The sequence below is a fragment of the Mobula birostris genome, chromosome 8 (assembly GCF_030028105.1).
Source record: "Mobula birostris isolate sMobBir1 chromosome 8, sMobBir1.hap1, whole genome shotgun sequence".
In the NCBI taxonomy this organism is placed as follows: Eukaryota; Metazoa; Chordata; class Chondrichthyes; order Myliobatiformes; family Myliobatidae; genus Mobula; species Mobula birostris.
Window position 1 is genome coordinate 111,850,015 of NC_092377.1, and position 22,283 is coordinate 111,872,297.

Consider the following 22,283-nt stretch of genomic DNA (forward strand, 5'->3'; position numbering starts at 1 on the left):
TGAGGCAGGTTGTCTCTGAGGGAGGGGGTGATAAGCCTGAGGATAGTGCAGGCTCTGACTGTTGCTGTGTGTATACTTTGTCTTCTCATCACCAACCATTTGCCCTCCTAATCCCTTTCCACTCCTTTGCTTTCAGTGACGTGTACATCTAGGCCCCTTTGTGCATTGACATTACCCAAACTCTCATCATTTGTTTTAGTTATGTACATTTCCACAATTATATTCCACCGGTCGTTAATTCATCCACTCACTGCATTTAACCACATTCCCTTGAAACTTATTTACTTCCACATCCTCCCTCCCTCCCCCCTACTATTCTCAATCCCACATAATTGTGCATTATCTTCCTTTTTGGAAAGATGACATTTGATACCCTCAGCCAAATTGAGGATACAGATCACGAGTCACTGAGGCCCGAGCACCAGTGCCTGTTGTACCCCACCAATCACAAACTCCCAACTCTGAGACTGACCCCGTTACTCACACTCTTTGCTTTCTGTTCAATAACCAGTTCTCAATCCATGCCGCAAACAAGAGAGAATCTGCAGACGCTGGAAATCTGAGCAACGCACACAAAATGCTGCATGAAATCAGCAGGCCAAGCAGCACCTTCTATGAAAAACAGTATAGTCAACATTTTGGGCTGAGACCCTTCATCAGGAACTGAAATGTTGACTATTTCCTCTTTTCCACAGATGCTGCCTGGCCTGCTGAGTTCCTCCAGCATTTTGTTTGTGTTGACCAATTATTATACCAACTCAATGTTTTCTCACCTCATTAATCAGCCTGTTATGTGGGACTTTATTGTCTCCTATAAACATATTGCACCGCCCCCCCCCCCCCCCACCTATTGTACCAGCAAGATCCTCAAAACAAGATTTTTCTTCTGTAAGTCCATGCTGACCCCACTCAGTCCTCAGGGTGTTGTGTTACTATATGCATTGACACAGGTACCTGCATCTTTCTATTACTGACCTTAGGAGAACAGACCGGTTACTCCCTGCTTTTACATGCCCTCCTTTCTTGAGTCGCAGCCCTCCATTTCGTAGGAGAAATTCCAGAATTTTGGACAAAGCATCCAATGTCTCAAACAAGAGAAAGTCTGCAGATGCTGGAAATCAAAGTTTTGTGCTGGAACATTGACTGTTTACTCTTTTCCATAGATGCTGCCTGGCCTGCTGAGTTCCTCTAGCATTTTGTGTGTGTTACATCCTACAACTTAGTTTTCACCTTCTTCAGGAGTCTGAGATTTGTTGGCTTTTCTTTTGACTAATGTTTCCAGCACCATGTTTTTACACGTCTTCTTCATTTCTTCTGTCTTGCTAAATATACAGTTCTCTGATATTTCTAGCAGACTTTTTTGTTTTCTTCTGTAGAGACATTCACAAAGTATGTGCTTAAGTCAATTTCTATTCATATTATAAATTCCCCAGTCTTTGTCCACAAAGGACACAAATTTTGCCTCTTTTGTCTTCTTTTCTTCTTACATACCCACAGAAGCTTACCAGTTTACTGACTTTTTTTTTTATATATTCACTTTCTTGGTTACATTTTGCTTAGTTTTTCTAATAAATTTTTGAGTCTTAAAGAATTGTTCTAACATAATATGTAACTTCTGTAAATACCAGATACTGTGCATCAGCCATCATGTCTTTTAATTTCTCAGTCTACCACAGCCAATTTCCCCTCTATACTTTAAAGACCCAATTCTCAGGTTGAAAAACATTACCATACAAAATCATATTATGATCACTCTTCCCCAAAACCTCTTTACAACAAGGTGCTTAATTATAATTTCCCTCCACCTGTGTATATTCCCTTAGTTCCACAATACTTTCCATCCCTGTAATTGTTATCTTCCCTCCATCTTTATTGGCGGCAAATCACAGCACTGAATCAGAATAAAAGAAAAAAAATACTGATGTCAGAATCGACAAGATAAAATTAAATCTGCTGTGTGTACCACCAAATGTTAATAGCTCTCTGTCAATCTCTCTGTATGTTTTATTCTCAGTAAGGCCAATCCCATTGTACTAACTGTGGAATTCCATTTATAATTTGGAGTAACAACCAGTCATTAATAATGCTGACAGCAAGAACTACCAGTGTGTTAAGTGAGTGATTATGTACACTCAGTGGCCACTTTATTAGGTACACCTGTTCATTAATGCAAATATCTAATCAGTCAATCATGTGGCAGCAACTCAGTGCATAAAAGCATACAGATATGATCAAGAGGTTCAATTGATGTTCAGACCAAACATCAGAATGGGAAAGAAATGTGATCTAAGTGACTTTAACCATGGAATAATTGTTGGTGCCAGACGGGGTGGTTTGAGTGTCTCAGGGATCACAGATCTCTTGGGATTTTCATGCACAACAGTCTCTAGAATTTACAGAAAATTATGAGAGAAACAAAAAGCATCCAGAGTGCAGCAGTTCTGTGGGTGAAAATGCCTTGTTAATGAGAGAGGTTAGGGGACAGTGGCCAGACTAGTTCAAGCTGAGAGGGAGGTGACAGTAATTCAAAGCACCACGCATTACAACAGTGATGGGCAGAAGAGCATCTCTAAGTGCATTGAACCTTGAAGTGGATGGGCTGCAGCAGCAGAAGACCATGAACATACACTCAATGACCACTTTACAAGGTACAGGAGGTCATGGCTCCAGACCCACACTAACAACTTGTATATTTTTTTACATTTAAAAGGGCTGTGCAAGCCTAGTCAGTTCTCAGCACTGCCTCTTCAGGGAAACACTCGTGGCTGGAAGTCAGTTTTGTTAGTGCACTTCTCTTTATTTGCCATTTCATAAGAGAGGAGAGAACAATTTACGTGTGCGATTATGTAGATGTGGTAGTTACATAAGGAGGTTAATATTCATTTCTTCTCCAGAAAACAGACTCCAGGTTCGACATGTGCATGCCCACACCATTAATTCCCTGTCTATACCATTGAACATTCAGTCAGTATTTTCATGGATGCTACCACAACTAATCTGGCCATTCAGAATCCATCCATACAAGTTTATATTTTTTTATTAAAGACTATGAATAATGAACAGATTGAGTTAAACCTGTCATTTTTATCAGTTGACTATGCCAGATTACATCAATACTCGAGATTAAACAGCTACATTTGCCCCCTCCCCACCCCATTCATCTCGAGTATTAACCTCATGGTGTCAAGGAACTACCTAAAGTCCTCCTGGTGAAGTAAAAGTCAAACGTATAAGAATAAAAGAACTTATTATTTCACAGGTTAGAATTTCATGTCCTGATTGAACATGTATTGATTATACACTGCTGCATCCGGCCTAACCATCTCTCATGATATTTGTAATCCAGTCAATGAAAAAAGATATCCGAACATAAACTCCTGGCTTCATCTGCATTGCGCAGCCGAGTCCCCATGATGTCACTCCTTGGAGGATGTATCTGCCCTGGGCATCCGGGCAGACCAATGGACCTCCACTGTCACCCTAGAAAACACCATAATTGAGGCATGAGATGATAGGGCAACACAGGCTTAACTTCATTCATAAAAAGCAGATTAAGATTGAAAGATTGAACTCTTTCAATCTTAATGTCAATAAGGTTGAAAGAGTACAGTGAAAATTTAGGTAGGGCTCCAATCTGGCTCCGAAACCCGGAGAACAACAAAGAAGACACTACGAAAGCTGCAGGCTTTCACCAACCAGTCCCCAAGAAAGATCCTAATCATCAGATGGACTGACAAAGTAACCAACCAAGCACTGTGGGAAAACACCAACCATCAATCCATTGAGATACAAATACGCAAAAGGAAATGGAGATGGGTTGGCCAAACCCTGAGGAAGCCATCCAACAACATCACCAGGCAGAATCCCCAAGGAAAGAGAAAAATGTCCAAAGAACACATGGAGGAGAGATGTAGAAGCTGAAATTATACAATGGGAACATTCCAGGTCCATTTTCAAGAAACTAGCTCACAGCAGAGGACGATGGAGATGGGAAGTCATCGGTGGCCTTTGCTCCACTGGGAGCTAAGGGCCCAAGAAGAAGTTGTCAGGCTTTGAGGATCTGAGTTATAGGGAAAGGTTAGGACTTTAATCCCTGGAGTAGAGGAGACGGAGAGAAGATTTGATAGTGGTATACAAAATGATGAGGGGTATAGATGGGGTAAATGCAAACAGACTTTTTCCACCGAGGTTGGGTGAGACTAAAACTAGAGATCACAGGTTAAGGGTGAAAAATTTAAGGGGAACCTGAGAGGGAACTACTTCATTCAGAGGGTGGTGAGAGTGTGGAACGAGCTGCCAACGGAAGGCTGGATGCGGGGTAAATTTCAACATTTAAGAGAAATTTGGATAGGTACATGGATGAGAGGGCTAAGGAGGGCTATGGTCCAGGTGCAGGTTGATGTGACTAGGCAGAATAGTAGTTCGGCACGGACCAGATAGGTTGTAGGGCTGGTTTCTGTGCTGTTATGTTCTATGACTCTAATGACCCTAATCAATTGAGAACCGTATTCCCCCTCTCACTCTGTAACCATAGTGTAATTGAGTCATACAGAAATGGATCCTTTAACTATATAACCATATAACAATTACAGCACGGAAACAAGGCATTTCGACCCTTCTAGTCCGTGCCGAACACTGTCCATGCTAACCCTTTTACCCATCTACAGGCCAAACCTTGGGTGCTGACTGGCCTCCAGATGATTTTGACAACAGGTCAGAAAATGTACAGAAGTCACTCGATATGGTCACCTTCTAATGAATGGCATCAATAGCGTGCAGAGAAGATTTATGAGGATATTGCCGGGACTCGCGGGCCTGAGTTACAGGGAGAGGCTTGTCAGACCAGGTCTCTATTCCTTGGAACCTAGGAGAATAAAGGGTGACCTGATAGAAATGTTTAAAATTATAAGAGACATGGACGGTAAGTCTTTGCCAGGGTACAGGAGACCAAAACTAAGGGGCATGGATTTAGCATGAGAGTTGAAAGACTTAAAGGGGATTTGAGGGGCAACTTTTTCCACAGAGAAGCTGGAACATAGAAAGTCTACAGCACATTACAGGCCCTTCGACCCACAATATTGTGCCGACCATGTAACCTACTCTAGAAGCTGCCTAGAATTTCCCTACCGCATAGCCCTCTATTTTCCTATAAGTATATGAAATAAGCTGCTGGAGGAAGTTGTTGAAGCAGGAACAATAGTCCGATTTATGAAGTACTTGGACAGGTACATGGAGGGGCAGAGCTTTGAGGGATATGGGCCTAACGCAAGGTCACTGGATGGTCAGCATTGACTCGGTTGATTGAGGGCCTGGATCCATGCTGTATTGCTCTTTGATGAATCACTAAAAGTACAAATGACCACCACAAAAGAACAATGACTAAAAATGAAAAGGGAGGGAGGGAGAGTGAGAGAATGAGAATAGTTCTGTTGTTTTTTGGAATGAATGTATGTTCATATACCAGACTTCTGAGTTTTAAAATACCATGAGATCTTGCTTGTATGTAGTGCGTGTTGGTAACTCAGGAACAACTGGTAAATAATTCCACATCCCTGCACAAGGTTAATATCTTTCTATGCCTTGCCTATTTAAATTAATTATAAGCCCCTGATGCCTTTTGTAACAAGAAGTTGATCTTTCTCCTCCTCAAACACATTCAGCAATTTTTCCTGCACAGTTCTCTGCAGGTCCACCATACTCTGAGTGAAGGAATTTCTCCTTCTCTCAGTCCTACACCCCTTACCTCATACCCCGTGACTGGAATCCTTCAGCTGTTAAGTGTTTTACCTGTCATAGAACACTACAGCACAGTACAGGCCCTTCGACCCACAACGTTGTGCCGACATTTTAACATACTTTTAATGTTTAACATACATTTAAGATAAATGTAGTGTGGCACATGGCCACGTGGTTAGGGCGTTGGGCTCACGATCGGAAGGTTGTGAGTTCGAGTCTTGGCCAAGGCAGCGTGTTGTGTCTTAGAGCAAGGCACTTAACCACACACTGCTCCAGTCCACCCAGCTGAAGATGCGTACCGGCAAATGCTGGGGGTTAACATCGCGACAGACTGGCGTCCTATCCAGGGCGGATGGGGGGGTGGGGGGGGGAGTCTCGTACTCACAGTCGCTTCACGCCACAGAAACCGGCATAAGCACCGGCCTGATGGGCCACAAGGCTCGAGACAGACTTTGACTTTTTTTTTGAAGATAAATGTAGCCCTTCCCTCCTACGTAACCCTTCATTTTTCTAAAATCCATGTGCCTAACTAAGAGTTTTTTAAAAATGTCCCTAATATATCTGTCTCTAACATCACCCCGGCAGTCACCACTCTCTGTGTAAAGAACTCACCACTCTCTGTGTAAAGAACTTACCCTGACATCCCTGCCCCTGTATTTTCCTCCAATTCATCTTAAAATTATGCCCTCTCATTAGCCGTTTCCACCCAGGGAAAGAGTCTCTGTCTATCCATCTTATCATCTTGTACACCTCTATCAAACTGCTTTTCATCCTCGTGTTAAGGAACTGGAGCTGCAGCTCAATGACCTGATAGAGGTGATAGACAGGAGCTACAGAGACAGATAAATGGGTGACTGTCAGGAGAGGGAAGGGGGAGCGTCAGATAGTGGAGAGCACCCCTGTGGCTATCCCCCTCAACAGTAAGTATTCCACTTTGAGTACTGTTGAGGGGGATGACCTACATGGGGGAAGCAGCTCTGGCTCAGAAGGGTAGGGAGCTGAAGAGGATGGCAGCAGTAATAGGGGACTTATTCCCCCACTGCCCACTTTCCTCCCCGCGACTCCCAACCTTCCCTCTACCCCCATTGCCCCCCATTCCTCTGATCCCTCATCCACCCCTAACCCCGCTCTCCCTGAATATCCCAACCCCTCGCCGAGACCTCCAACTCTTTACCCTCCTCTGACCCCAGCCCCAACCCTTGCCATGTCTTCACCATCCTTTCTGACCTTCATCTCTCTGAGGCAGAACGTTCTGTCCTTAGCAAGGGCCTCACTTTTGTCCCCCTCCGTCCACACCTCAGTGAGTTCCGTGCCCACCATGATGCTGAACTCTTCTTCCGTCGCCTATGTCTCCGAGCCTACTTCTTTGGCAAGGATTCCCCTCTCCCCACTGATGACGCCTTCTCTCATCTTCAACTCTCCTCCTCCTCCTGGACACCCCACCCGGGCCTTCTACCTGCACTCGATCTTTTCATCTCAAACTGTCGCCAAGACATCAACCGTCTCAACTTCACCACTCCTCTCTCCTGTTCCAACCTCACTCCATCTGAACACACTGCCCTCCACTCTCTCTGCACTTATCCCGACCTCACCATCAAACCCGCTGACAAAGGTGGTGCCGCAGTGGTCTGGCGGACGGACATCTACCTCACTGAGGCAGCTCTCTGACACCTCCTCTTACTTACCCCTGGAACAGGACCCCACCAAAAAACATCAAACCATTGTCTCCCGTACCATCACCGCCCTTATCAACTCCGGAGACCTTCCATCCTCAGCCACAAAACTCATCATTCCCACACCACACACTGCTCAGTTTTACCTCCTCCCCAAGATCCACAAGCCTGACTGTCCCGGTAGACCCATAGTTTCTGCCTGCTCCTGTCCTACCGAACTTGTATCTGCCTACCTGGATTCCATTTTGTCACCCATAGTTCAGTACCTCCCCACCTACATCCGGGATACATCCCATGCCCTCCACCTCTTCAATAACTTCCAGTTCCCCGGTCCCGAACACTTCATTTTCACTATGGATGTCCAATCCTTATACACCTCCATTCCCCATCAAGAAGGCCTCAAAGCCTTCCGCAACTTTCTGGACAATAGACCTCACCTGTTCCCCACCACCACTACCCTCCTCCGGTTGGCGGAACTGGTACTCACACTTAATAACTTCTCTTTTGACTCTTCCCACTTTCCTCAGACTAAGGGTGTAGCTATGGGCACTTGCATGGGCCCCAGCTATGCCTGCCTCTTTGTTGGTTATGTGGAACAGTCTGTGCTCCAAACCTATTCTGGTACTGCTCCCCAACTTTTCCTTCGCTACATTGACGACTACATTGGTGCTGCGTCCTGCACCCATGCTGAGCTCATCAACTTCATCGACTTTACTTCAAACTTCCACCCAACCCTCAAATTCACTTGGTCTATCTCGGACACTTCTCTCCCCTTTCTCGATCTCTCGGTCTCCATCTCGGTCTGACATCTTCTGCAAGCCCATTGACTCTCATAACTACCTCGACTATACCTCTTCCCACCCCGCCAAATCCAAAAATTCCATTTCCTATTCCCAGTTCCTCTGTCTCCACCGCATCTGCTCCCAGGATGAGGCTTTCTGTTCCAGGACATCTCAAGTGTCCTCTTTCTTTAAGGATCGTGGTTTCCCTTCTGTCGTCATCAATGATGCCCTCACCTGCATCTCCTCCATTTCCCCCACTTTGGCCCTTACCCCATCCTCCCGCCACCACAACCAGGGCAGAGTTCTCCTTGTCCTCACCTACTACCCCACCAGCTTCCGGATCCAGCACATTATCCTCCGCAGTTTCCGCCACCTTCAACAGGACCCCACCACTAAGCACATCTTTCCCTCTCCACCCCTCTCCACTTCCTGTAGGGATCGGTCCCTCTGTGACTCCCTGGTCCACACGTCCCTCCCCACAGATCTCCCACCCGGCACTTATCCCTGTAAGCGTAAGTGCTACACCTGGCCCTACACCTCCACTCTCACCACCATTCAGGGCCCCAAACAATCCCTCCAGGTGAGGCAACACTTCACTTGCGAATCTGTTGGGGTCAGCTATTGCATCCGGTGCTCCCAGCGCGGCCTCCTCTACATCGGTGAAACCTGACGCAGATTGGGGAACCGCTTCGTCGAGCACCTCCGCTCCGTCCGCCACAACAGACAGGATCTCCCAGTAGCCACCCACTTCAACTCTGCTTCACATTCCCATTCAGAGATGTCCATACATGGCCTCCTCTCCTGCCATGATGAGGCCAAACTCAGGTTGGAGGAGCAACACCTCATATACTGTCTGGGTAGTCTCTAGCCCCTGGGCATGAACATTGAATTCTCCAACTTCTGGTAATTCCCTCCTCCTCCCTTCCCCTATCCCTATTTCACTCTGCCCCTCCCCCTGCTGCCTATCACCTCCCTCATGGTTCCACCTCCTTCTACTACCCATTGTGTTTTCCCCTATTCCTTCTTCACCTTTCCTGCCTATCCCCTCCCTGCTTCCCCTCCCCAACTCCTTTATCTTTCCCCTTACTGGTTTTTCACCTGGAACCTACCAGCCTCCTCCTTCCCACCCTCCCCCCACCTTCTTTATAGGGCCCCTGCCCCCTCCCTCTTCAGTCCTAACGAAGGGTTCCGGCCCAAAACATTGACTGTTCATTTCCATGGATGCTGCCCGACCTGCTGAGTTCCTCCAGAATGTTGTGAGTGTTGCTTTGACCCCAGCACCTGCAGAGTATTTTGTGTTTGTAATAGTGGACTCTATAGTCAAGGGGACAGAGAGGTGATTCTGTGGACATCAAAAAGAAATGCGAATGGTAGTTTGCCTCCCCAGTGCCAGGGTCTGTGATGTTTCTGGACACGTCCACAATATTCTGAAAAGGGAGGGTCAGCAGCCAGAAATCGTGGTACATATTGGTACCGGCGACGTGGGTAGAAACAGGGAAGAGAAAACAGAATACAGGGAGTTTGGAAGGAAGCTGAGAAGCAGGACCTCAAGGGTAGTAATCTCAGGATTGCTGCCTGTGCCACGTGACAGTAAGGATAGGAATAGAAGGAGGTGTCAGATAAATGTGTGGCTGATGAATTGGAATGGAGGCAGGGAGACAAATTTCTGGATAATTGGGACCTCTTCTGGGGCAGGTGGGGCCTGTACAAAAGGGACGGTTGCATTTGAATCCGAAGGGACCAATATCCTTGCGGGCAGGTTTACTAGAGCTGTTGAGAGTGGTTTAAACTAATATGGCAGGGGGATAGGAACCAGTGTGATAGAGCTGAGGATGATCCAGCAGCTTTACAAGTAGATGATGGTTGTAACATGAACGTAAGGAAGGACAATGTAATGGTGCAAATGCAGACAGAGCAAAGAGTTAAATTGTACCACAGGGGCAAAATTCAAAATGGTGAAGAATGCAGGACTGAAGGTGCTGTATTTAAATGTGCGTAGCATTCGGAACAACGTGGACAAACTCATGGCACAATTAAAGATTGGTCGGTATGACATTGTAGGCATCACTAGGTTGTGGCTGAAAGAAGTTGGGAGCTTAACATCAAAAGATGTATCGATAGGACAGGCAGGAAGGCATAGGCAGTGATGTGGCTCTATTGGTAAGAGATGGAATTACATCTTTAGAAAGAGGTGACTTAGGGTCAGAGAATGTTTCTCTGAATGTTTCCGGGTGGAGGGTAAACTGCAAGGGTTAAAAAAAAACCATTGTCGGTATCATATATAGGCCTCCAAATAGTAAGCAAGGTGTGGGGTTGAGATTGCAAAGGGAGCTGGAAAAGGCATGTATTAAGGCATGTACAATTGTAATGGGAGACTTCAAGATGCAAGGGGGTTGGGAAAATCAGGTTGGTGTCAGATCGCAAGAGAGGAAATTTGTTGATTGCCTACAAGATGGCTTTTTAGAACAGCATGTAGTTGAGTTGACTTGGGGAAAGGCTATCTTAGATTGGGTGTTGTGTAATAACCCAGATCTTATTAGAGAATTTAACGTAGAGGAACCCTTAGGAGACAGTGATCATAATATGATTGAATTTATACAGCAATTTGCTAGGGAGAAGCATAAGTCACATGTATCAGTATCACAATGGAATAAAAGGAATTACAGAGGCTTGAGAGAGGAGCTTGCCCAGGTGGATTGGAGGGGGATACTGTTGAAGATAATGGTGGAGCAGAGGTAGCTGAAGTTTCTGGGAATAGTTCACAAGGCGCAGGATAGATATCACCTACAGAAGAAGTTGTTCCCAAATTGCAGGGACAGGCAACTGTGACTGACAAGGAAAGTTAAGGACTACATAAAAGTCAAGGAAAGAGCATATAAGGTAGCAAAAGTGAGTGGGAAGCTAAATGTCTAGGAATCTTTTAAAAAAGGCAACTAAATATGAAGGCAAACTAGTGAATAATATAAAGCAGGATACTAAAGTTTTTTCAGTTATAAAAAAAGTGAAAGGGAGGTGAGAATTGATATTGGACCACTGGAAAATAACTCTGGTGAGGTAATAAAGGGGGACTAAAAACAGCAGCTGAACTTACTTTGCATCTGTCATCACTGTGGAAGACACTAGCAGTGTGCCAAAGGTCCGTGAGTGTCAGGGAGCTGGAGTGAGTGCCATTGCTATTATAAAGGAAAAAGTGCTAAGCAAACTCAAAGGTCTTAAGGTCACCTGGACCAGATGGACTACATCCCAGAGTCATGAGAGAGGTTGCTGAAGAGATAACAGATGTATTGGTCATGATCTTTCAAGAAGCACTTGATTCTGGCATGTCCCAGAGGACTGGAAGATTGCAAATGTCACTCCACTCTTTAAGAAGGTGCAAGGCAAAAGGAAGTTAATTATAGGCTAGTTAGCCTAACCTCAGTGGTTGGAGAAGTGTTGGAGACTATTATTAAGGATGAGGGATACTTGGAGACTAATGATAAAATAAATCAAAGACAGCATGACTTCTGTAAAGGGAAATCTTGCCTGACAAATCTGTGACAAGCAGGGTGGACAAAGGAGAGGCAGTAGATGACATTTACTTGGATTTTCAGAAGGCGTTTGATAAGGTTCCTCACATGAAGCTGCGTAACAAGATAAAATCCTATGGTGTTACAGGAAAGATATTGGCATGGATAGAGGAATGGCTGACAGGCAAGAGATAGCACGTGGGAGTAAAGGGGGCTCTTTCAGTTTGATGCCAGAGACTAGTGGTGTTCCTCAAGGGTCAGTATTGGGACAACTACTTTTTACATTGTTTGTCAATGATTTGGATAATAGAATTGATGACTTTGTGGATGATACGAAGATAGGTGGAGGGGTAGGTAGTGCTGAAGAAGCAAAGCGATTGCAACAGGACTTAGACAAATTGGCAGAATGGGCAAAAGGTGGCAGATGGAATACGGTATTGGGAAACATATGAAATGCATTTTGGAAAAAGGAACAATAGAGCAGACTATTACGTAAATGGGGAGAAGTTTCAAACATCAGAGGTGTAAAGGGACTTGGGAGTCCTCATGCAAGATTCCCAAAAGGTTAATTTACAGGTTGAGTCTGTGGTAAAGAAGACAAATGTAATGTTGGCATTTATTTCAAAGGGAATAGAATATAAAAGCAAGGAGATACTGTTGAGCCTTTATAAGACACTAGTCAGGCCACTCTTGGAGTATTGTTGACAGTTTTGGGCCCCATACCTCAGAAAGGATGTCATTGGCGAGAGTCCAGATGAGGCTCACGAGGATCATTCTGGGAATGAAGGGGTTAACACCTGAAGAGCATTTGCCAGCTTTGGGCCTGTACTCACTGGAACTTAGAAGAATGTGGGGGGGGGGGGGGGGGGCGGGGAAACATAATTGAAACCTACCGAATGTTGAAGGGACTAGATAAGGTAGACGTGGAGAGGATGATTCCTGTGGTGGGGGTATTCAGAACTAGACGGCGCAAGATTGAGGGGTGATCTTTCAGAATGGAAGTAAGGAGGAATTTTTTTAGCCAGAGAGTGGTGAATCTGTGGAATGCTCTGCCACAGACTGCGGTGGAGTCAAATCCATGAGTATTGTTAAGGTGGAAGTTGATAGCTTCCTGATTGGTCTGGGCATCAAAGAATATGGGGTTGAGTGGGATCTGGGATCAGCTGTGATGGAATGGTAGAGCAGACTCAAAGGATATGGGGTTGAATGGGATCTGGGATCAGCTGTGATGGAATAGTAGAGCAGACTCAATGGGCTGAATGGCCTAATTCTACTCCTATGTCTTATGATCTCCTTTACTTCACAGAGAAAAGCCCTAGCTTGCTCAGCTTATCATCATAAGACATACCCTGTAGCATCCTGGTAAATCTCCTCTGCACCCTCTCTAAAGCTTTCATATTCTTCCTATAAAGAGCTGACCAGAACTGAACATAATATGCCCAGTGTGGCCTAACCAGGGTTTTATAGAGCTGCAACATTACCTCACGGTTTCTGAACTCAATCCACTGACTAATGAAAGCCAACGTACCAGATAACCCTATCAACCTGTGACAATCTTGCTGCAATGAACTGTCGGCTAACTTTGCGAGGAGAATCTTGATCTGTTCAGTGCTGGGCTGGCTGATTATTGGCAATCTGTTACTGGGATGTAGGCCATGATTCAAACATGCTTCCTGAAGTCGAAGGCTGAATGTCTTTGAATCCATGAATCCACTAAAGGCTGGAGGCCAAAGATGGCCTGTCCTGGTGTTAGAGGACTGTATCTGTTTGTTGGGAGGCAGGTATGGGCCTTGTTTTCCTGCTGTTGCTTGTTCACACAGGAGGTTCTGTTTTGTTGTGACCTGTATTGCTCTGCTGAGCATGGTGGGCATGCTCTGTTGGCACCAGAATGTGTGGTGACACCTGCGGCTGCCCTAATCACATACTTGGCTCTGTTGGTTGCTAACGCAAATGATACATTCACTGTACATTTTGATGTACATGTAGTAAATCTAAATCTGAATCTGAATCTAACAAAGAAACCTGGACCCTGGGCCACAAAACTTGAGAGCAGGTGGGTGGGAATCAGAGTCAGGGTTAATATCACCAGCGTATGTTGTGAAATGTGTTAACTTATGGCAACAGTACGATGAAATACATGATAAAGAAGTATAGAGAAAAAACTAAATTATAGTAAATATGTATGTGTATTAAATAGTAATGCAAATTACTAATGTAGTCAGGTAATTTTCATGGGTTCAATGTCCATCTAGGAATCGGATGGCAGAGGGGAAGAAGCTGTCCCTGAGTGTGTGCCTTCAGGCTTCTGTACCTCCTTCCCGACGGTAACAATGAGAAGAGGGCATGTGGGGATCCTTAATGATGGACGCCGCCTTTCTAAGGCACCACTCCTTGAAGATGTATTGGATACGATAGAGGCTGGTACCCATGATGAAACTAACTAATTTTACAAGTTTCTGCAACTTGCTTCATCTTGTGCAGTAGCCCCCACCCCCATAACAGATGGTAATGCCACCAGTCAGGATGCTGTCCGTGGTACATTTGTAGAAGTTTTTGAGTACTTTAGCTGACAAATCAAATCCCCTCAAATTTCTAGTGAAATATAGCCACTATCTTGCCTTCTTTATAGCTGCATCAATACGTTGTGTCCAGATTGGGAAGAGCCTGGGGCCAGCTTTCTCCAGTGTCTCCCGAATCATCATCTCAGATCATGCTGGTTACATTTTAACTTGTGTTGTAAATGCATGGTATTATTTGTTAATTTATTTGTGGTCAACTCAGTTGGTTAGCCTGGTCCGTGTGAGAGGCTGATGAGCAGGTCGGGCAGATCAGGGAACTACACGAAATCTGACACAGTCTTAGTTCCATATCTCTATAATTCCCTCCACACTTTCATCACACCACCCTCCCCTCCTTGAACAAAGTACCCTGGGGCATAATTTCTCATTCCACGTAGTCTTCAAGCTGTCGCTCAATAGCAACAGCAATAATATTGAGTAGTGTCATGGTGATTAAATCACTGTGATGTAGCCAGGTGCTTGCTACGTCCTAACACACTGTGCAGCTCTCACTGAGAACCTGACTACAGAGTGTAGTTTGGTAAACTATATGTAATATTTCTGTTTGAAGAATTAAGCAAAAAGATAACCATTTCCTGAAGATATTGAGGCAAGCAAAGCTCCCCCACAACCCCCAATTCTAACCATATTTTACAGGAGCACCATTGAGAGTGTCCTAGCCAGCAACATCACCACCTGGTCTGGGAATTGTAAGACATCTGACTGCAACTCCCTACAAAGGATTGTGAGGACTGCTGAGAGGATTATCGGGGACTGTCTTCCACTCATCAGAGATATTTATCAGGAGCACAGCACACGCAGGGCCCTCAGCATTGTCAATAACCCCTCCCACACGTACCACAATATCTTTGACCCCTTACCATTAGGCAAGAGGTACTGAAGCCTTAGCATGGGGACTGTTAGGTTGGGGAACAGCTTCTGCCCCCAGGCTGTGAGACTACTGAACTCCCTGCCACCAGCCAGGTATCATCACGTATGAAGTGCCAGCTGAGTTATAGTGTGCCATAAATGCAGCTTATTATTTGTTACTTTATCTGTGGTAATATCACTTTATGTTGTGTATGAGTTATACGTATTGGGTTGTGCTCCTTGGTCCAGAGGAACATTAGAAACAGAGAAACATAGAAAACCTACAGTACACTACAGGCCCTTCAGCCCACAATGCTGAGCTGAACATGTACTTACTTTAGAAATTACCAGGGTTACCCATAGCCCTCTAGTTTTCTAAGCTCCATGTACCTATCCAGGAGTCTCTTAAAAGACCCTATCGTATCTGCCTCCGCCACCGTCGCCGGCAGCCCATTCCACACACTCACCATTCTCTGTGTTAAAAACTTACCCCGACATCTCCTCTGTACCTACTTCCAAGAACCTTAAAACCATGCCCTTTCGTGTTAGCCATTTCAGCCCTGGGAAAAAGCCTCTGACTATCCACATGATCAATGCCTCTCATCATCTTATACACCTCTATCAGGTCACCTCTCATCCTCCGCTGCTCCAAGGAGAAAAGGCCGAGTTCACTCAACCTATTCTCATAAGGCGTGCTCCCCAATTCAGGCAATAACCTTGCAAATCTCCTCTGCACCCTTTCCATATGAATTGTTGTGGAAACCGCCGACATTGTTTGGCGGTTTACATGTATACGGTTGAATGTCAATAAACTTAAACTTGAATTAATTGAATTCATTAAATACATTCATTTATATGGTAGGTCTTATAGAGTAGGTCAAGTATAATGAGAAAGGGTTAATGGGTAGTCTGAAAGCAGACGACTTTAAGGAAGATATATCAGAATATTACTGAATTTTATATGAAGACTGACAAAATAGCTCAATCTGAAACCAGAAACAATGGAAACTTAAGTAATGAAGTATGCACATTGTTTTGTTTGGCGGTATACATGTGACCATATAACCATATAACAATTACAGCTGGGAAACAGGCCATCTCGGCCCTTCTAGTCCGTGCGGAACTCTTACTCTCACCTAGTCCCACCAACCTGCACTCAGCCCATAACCCTCCATTCCTTTCCTGTCCATATAGCTATCCAATTTAACTTTAAACGTCAACATTGAACCTGCCTCAACCACTTCTGCTAGAAGCTCGTTCCACACAGCTACCACGCTCTGAGTAAAGAAGTTCCCCCTCATGTTACCCCTAACTTTTGCCCTTTAACTCTCAACTCATGTCCTCTTGTTTGAATCTCCCCCACTCTCAATGGAAAAAGCCTATCCGCGTCAACTCTATCTATCCCCCTCGTAATTTTAAATACCTCTATCAAGTCCCCCCTCAACCTTCTACGCTCCAAAGAAAAAAGACCCAACTTGTTCAACCTTTCTCTGTAACTTAGGAGATGAAGCCCAGGCAACATTCTAGTAAATCTTCTCTGTACTCTCTCTATTTTGTTGACATCTTTCCTATAATTCAGTGACCAAAACTGTACACAATACTCCAAATTTGGCCTCGCCAATGCCTTGTACAATTTCAACATTACATCCCAACTCCTATACGCAATGCTCTGATTAATAAAGGTCAGCATACCAAAAGCTTTCTTCACCACTCTATTCACATGAGATTCCACCTTCAGGGAACTATGCACCATTATTCCTAGATCCCTCTGTTCTACTGCATTCCTCTTCATTTACCATGTATGTCCTATTTTGATTAGTCCTACCAAAATGTAGCACCTCACATTTATCAGCATTAAACTCCATCTGCCATCTTTCAGCCCACTTTTCTAACTGGCCTAAATCTCTCTGCAAGCTTTGAAAACCTACTTCGTTATCCACAACTCCACCTAGTTTACTTACTAATCCAATTTACAACCCCATCATCCAGATCATTAAGGTATATGACAAACAACATTGGACTCAGTACAGATCCCTGAGGCACACCGCTACACACCGTCCTCCAATCTGTCACACAGTTATCCACCACTATTCTCTGGCGTCTCCCATCCAACCACTGCTGAATCCATTTTACTACTTCCATACTAATACCTAACGATTGAACCTCCCTAACTAACCTTCTGTGTGGAACCTTGTCAAAGGCCTTACTGAAGTCCATATAGACAGCTTCCACTGCTATAACTCCGTCAACTTTCCTAGTAAGCTCTTCAAAAAATTCAATAAGTTTTGTCAAACAAGACCTTCCATGCACAAATCCATGTTGACTGTTCCTAATCAGACCCTGCTATCCAGATAATTATATATATACCATCTCTAAGAATACTTTCCATCAATTTACCCACCACTGATGTCAAACTCACAGGCCGATAATTGCCAGGTTTACTCTTAGAACCCTTTTTAAACAAAGGAACAACATGAGCAATACGCCAATCCTCTGGCACCATCCCCGTTTCTAATGACATTTGAAATATTTCTGTCAGAGCCCCTGATATTTCCACACTAACTTCGCTCAAGGTCCCAGGGAATAAAGGAGGAGGAGAAGATGGCGGCGCGATGGCAGCGCGCGCGGCCACTTCAGTGGTGATGTCTGTTATCTGTCAAGTAGGGACCGTGCACAATTCTGATTTGATGGAGACAGACATGAGAGTACGGAGGAACATCTGGAGAAATTTCTGAAATGCCTGCTTCGCTGCCACTGCTACTGTGTGGTAACCAGAATCTCCGGAGCAGAAGGCCCCGAAATCCTCAGCTTTGCGTGTTTCAGTGGCCGGGGAGAGGTCGAAGGCAGTCGGCAGAGGATGGTGCTCGGGAGGCTGGTCGGAAGCTCGAATTTTTCGGACGGATAGACTCAGTGTCAGCTGTGGTCGGCTGCTTCCAAGGCATTGGCAAGTTGATGGTGCCTGGAGGTTTATGGCAGGGAGTTTCTCCCTTTTCCCGCCTGCTAGCGGGGACTTGGGAGTCAATTGACTCGGGGACTTTTGAGACTTTATTTACCGGGCCCATGGTTTGTTCTTCATCAAATTATGGTATTGCTTTGCACTGCTGTAACTATATGTTATAATTATGTAGTTCTGTCAGTGTTAGTCTTTGGTTTGTCCTGTTTTCTGTGCTATCACTCCGGAGAAACATTGTATCATTTCTTAATGCATGTATTCATTTCTAAATGACAATAAAAGAGGACTGAGTGTTCTCATAATCTAATCTAATATTGTGTGAGGACCCGGAGACTTATCTACTTTTATATTCCTTAAAAGCGCCAGTACTTCCTCTTCTTTAATCATCATAGTTTCCATAACTTGCCTACCTGTTTCCCTTATCTTACACAATTCAAAATACTTCTTAGTGAATACCAAAGAAAAGAAATTGTTCAGAATCTCCCTCATCTCTTTCGGCTCCACACATATCTGTCCACTCTAATTCTCCAGGGGACCAGTTTTATCCCTCACTATCCTTTATGGAAAGCATTGCAGCCAGAGTTCCTTCCCTGCCTTCAGTCGCCCAATGGGAAGCTATTGCAGCGTGGGATGACATGCGATGCTACCAAGCAGACCAATCACAGTTGTTCGGTCTGCATTGCCGCGACGCGCGGTTATATTTTGAGAGAGGTGCACATCGTAGCAATGCAAGCTCTCACGTAGGGTTCCACGTTGGCTTTGTGTAGGGTTTGCGGCGACGCGTTGATGCAGAAGTATAAACCAGACTTAAGGTGAAAATGAATCCCAAGGGTTTCTACAGTTATATTAATAGCAAAAGGAAATTATGGAGGACACATTTTGCACAAAAAAAGACGCTGGCATCTTGTTTACCCCAGGGCTACCATGACCATGAAGCCTTGCGTGGGCAGGTGAGTGCTCATGCGTGATGTGCACGAATTGCCGAGCGACGCAGACACACCAACCCACAAGTATAAATGCTCACAACACGCGTAGGCCACTTGCGTAGGTTACGGCGTCCAGTCCATGCAGAAGTATAAACTAGGCTTTACTTGCCAAAGCAACCTCATATCTTCTTTTAGCTTTTCTAATTTCTTTCTTAAGATTCTTTCTACATTCTTTATGTTCCTCGAGCACCTCATTTACTCCATGCTTCCTATATTTATTGTAGATATCTCTCTTTTTCCGAACCGAGTTTCCAATATCCCTTGAAAACCATGGCTCTCTCAAACTTTTAACCTTTCCTTTCAACCTAACAGGAACATAAAGATTCTGTACCCTCAAAATTTCACCTTTAAATAACCTCCATTTCTCTATTACATTCTTCACATGAAACAAATTGTCCCAAACCACTCCTTCTAATTCCTTTCGCATCTCCTCAAAGTTAGCCTTTCTCCAAACAAAAATCTCAACCCTGGGTCCAGTCCTATCCTTCTCCATAATTGTACTGAAACTAATGGCATTGCGATCACTGGATCCGAAGTGCTCCCCAACACAAACCTCTGTCACCTGACCTATCTCATTCCCTAAGAGGAGATCCAACACTGCCCCTTCTCTAGTTGGTACCTCTATGAATTGCTGCAAAAAACGATCCTGCACACATTTTACAAACTCCAAACCATCCAGCCCTTTTACGGTATGGGCTTCCCAGTCTATGTGTGGAAAATTAAAATCTCCCACAATCACAACCTTATGCTTACTACAAATATCTGCTATCTCCTTACAAATTTGCTCCTCCAATTCTCGCTGCCCATTTGGTGGTCTATAATACACCCCCATTAGTGTTATTACACCTTTTCCATTTCTCAAATCCACCCAAATAGCCTCCCTAGACGAGCCCTCTAATCTATCCTGCCAGAGCACCACTGAAATACTTTCTCTGACAATCAATGCAACACCTCCCCCTCTTGTCCTTCTAATTCTATCACACCTGAAGCAATTAAATCCAGAAATATTTAGTTGCCAATCACACCCCTCCTGTAACCATGTTTCACTAATAGCTACTACATCATACTGCCAGGTACCAATCCATGCTTTAAGCTCATCCACCCTTCTTATAATGCTCCTAGCATTAAAATAAATGCATTTCAGAAATTTTCCACATCTTTCTCTCTGTTTGTCACTAACAGTACAAAAAACTTTACTATTTTCTTTATCTTCCTTCTCCCCTACATCTGTTCCTACGCTCTGTTTCCCCTCCCCCCTTGTATCAAGTTTAAATCCACCAGAGCCTCTCTAGCAAACCTACCTGCACAAATATTTGTCCCCCTCCAGTTCAGATGTAAACAATTCTGCAGGAACAGGTCCCACATTCCCTGGAAAACTGCCCAATTATCTATAAATGTAAAGTCCTCCCTCCTGCACAATGTCTTCAGCCACGTGTTGATCTGCGCTATCTTACTTTTCTAAACCCGCCTGCATGTGGCACTGATAGCAATCCTGAGAATGCTGTCCTGGAGGTCCTGTCCTTTAACTTGGCACCTAACTCCCTAAACTCACCTTTCAGGACCTCCTCACTCTTCCTACCCACATCATTGGTCCCTACATGGACCACGACATCCGGCTGCTCACCCTCCCTCTTGAGAATACCGAGAACTTGATCCGAGATATCGCGGACCTTGAATGTCAATAAACTTGAAATTAATTAAGTGAACTCATTAAATACATTCCATTAGGAGTGGGTCTTATACAGTAGGTCGAGTATAATGAGAAAGGGTTAATGGGTAGACTGAATCCAGGAGATTTTAAGAAAGATATATCAGAATATTACTGAATTTTATACGAAGACTGAAAAAGAGCTCAATCAGAAGCCAGAAACAATGGAAGCTATTAAGTAATGAAGCATGCAGTGGTTGGATAAACTCACAAATTACATTTAAAAAGCAACAAACAGCAGATTGAGCTGTATCTGTGCAAAAAAAGTTATCACCATTTCAGAGTGAGACCTTGCACCCCCACCAGAACTTTTTCAGACTTCGAGCATCCTCAGTATCTTGCTCCTGACTCGCACGAGTTTCACCAGGAATGAGTGAAAGTGCAAGTGGATTCAAGGCAGGTAGTGTAGATGACCTGGACCTGAAACTTATCACTTCCTTGTCTCCCACTGTGTCTGTTCCCAGAGGTAATAGTGAGATGATGGGACGGGAATGTTAAAAACAGGGACCAGTTCAAACAGTAACCTCTTGTCAATGTAACCCATCACTGGAAGCCGTTCTGCACTTTGTGCCCAGGTGAGAGATCACATACCTGGCAGCTGTCGACACCTCCATCCACATTTCCAGCGCACAGCTCCGAGTTCTTCACCCTTCCGTTCAAGTACTCGGGGCGATTGCAGACTTTATTTTCAAACACAGGGAATCCTGCCTCTTTTAAAACCCCAGCTCCACCTGTTCCTGAATGTCACAGAAAAAAAATGGAATCAAACGGCAGATTAACTGAAAGGACAGATGTACTAACACCACCTTACTGGTGGAGGTCAACATGAACAGAATCTTCACCATAATTAAGTAGCATGAACTCCACTGAAGTGTAGCATATTTAATATTTCAGTAATACCGAACTAATATTGTAAATATATTGCCTGACGAAGTATTCTTTGCTGTTTACATAATTCATTATGGATTATATGTAAAAGTATGTGAATGGCATATGTCATTATGCCACCGCATTTTATGTGAACCCCTCACAGAAGTAAAGGCTCATGTGATTTTCTTTTAATTAGTTTCTGAAATTACAAAACATAACAGAGGCGACTACGTACCTGCTGAAATGAGACATTAGAGTTTTTTAAAAAGTACAGCTTTTTTTTCAGAAGAGAGAGAGAGGGAAATGGTTGGGTTTAAAAAAAGCATAACACATGTTTCTTCAGAAGGGGAGAGAGATGGGTGAGGTAAATAAAAGGCAGAAAATGGATGAAATTCATGGATTCATAAACAGTGAATAGCAGGTGATAATAAATTAAATAAAAGCGGAAGTTGCTGGCTACATTGCAAGGATAGACATGTTCGATTGCACAACAGATAATTGGATGCTTTATACTGAATGCATTGAACAGTATCTTGATGCAAATGAAACAGCCAATGAGAAATGAGTGTTAGTGTTACTGAGTGTAATAGGTGGAAAACATACAGTTTGCTTACAACTTTGACTGCTCCAACTAAACCAGC

The 22,283-nt window shown here is 44.3% G+C and overlaps 1 protein-coding gene across 1 annotated transcript in view; it reads right to left on the bottom strand.

Moving 5' to 3' along the window:
* Positions 1-1,629: 1,629 nt before the first annotated feature.
* The window catches only part of plg (plasminogen), a 105,531-nt gene continuing 84,877 nt past the window's right edge, over positions 1,630-22,283 (bottom strand). The window contains exons 18-19 of the mRNA XM_072265975.1: positions 21,364-21,509; positions 1,630-3,480 (exon numbers count right to left, since the gene is read on the bottom strand). Of these exons, the coding sequence (XP_072122076.1) occupies positions 3,316-3,480; positions 21,364-21,509 (311 nt within the window). The 3' untranslated portion in view covers positions 1,630-3,315. The remainder of the gene's footprint in view (positions 3,481-21,363; positions 21,510-22,283) is intronic.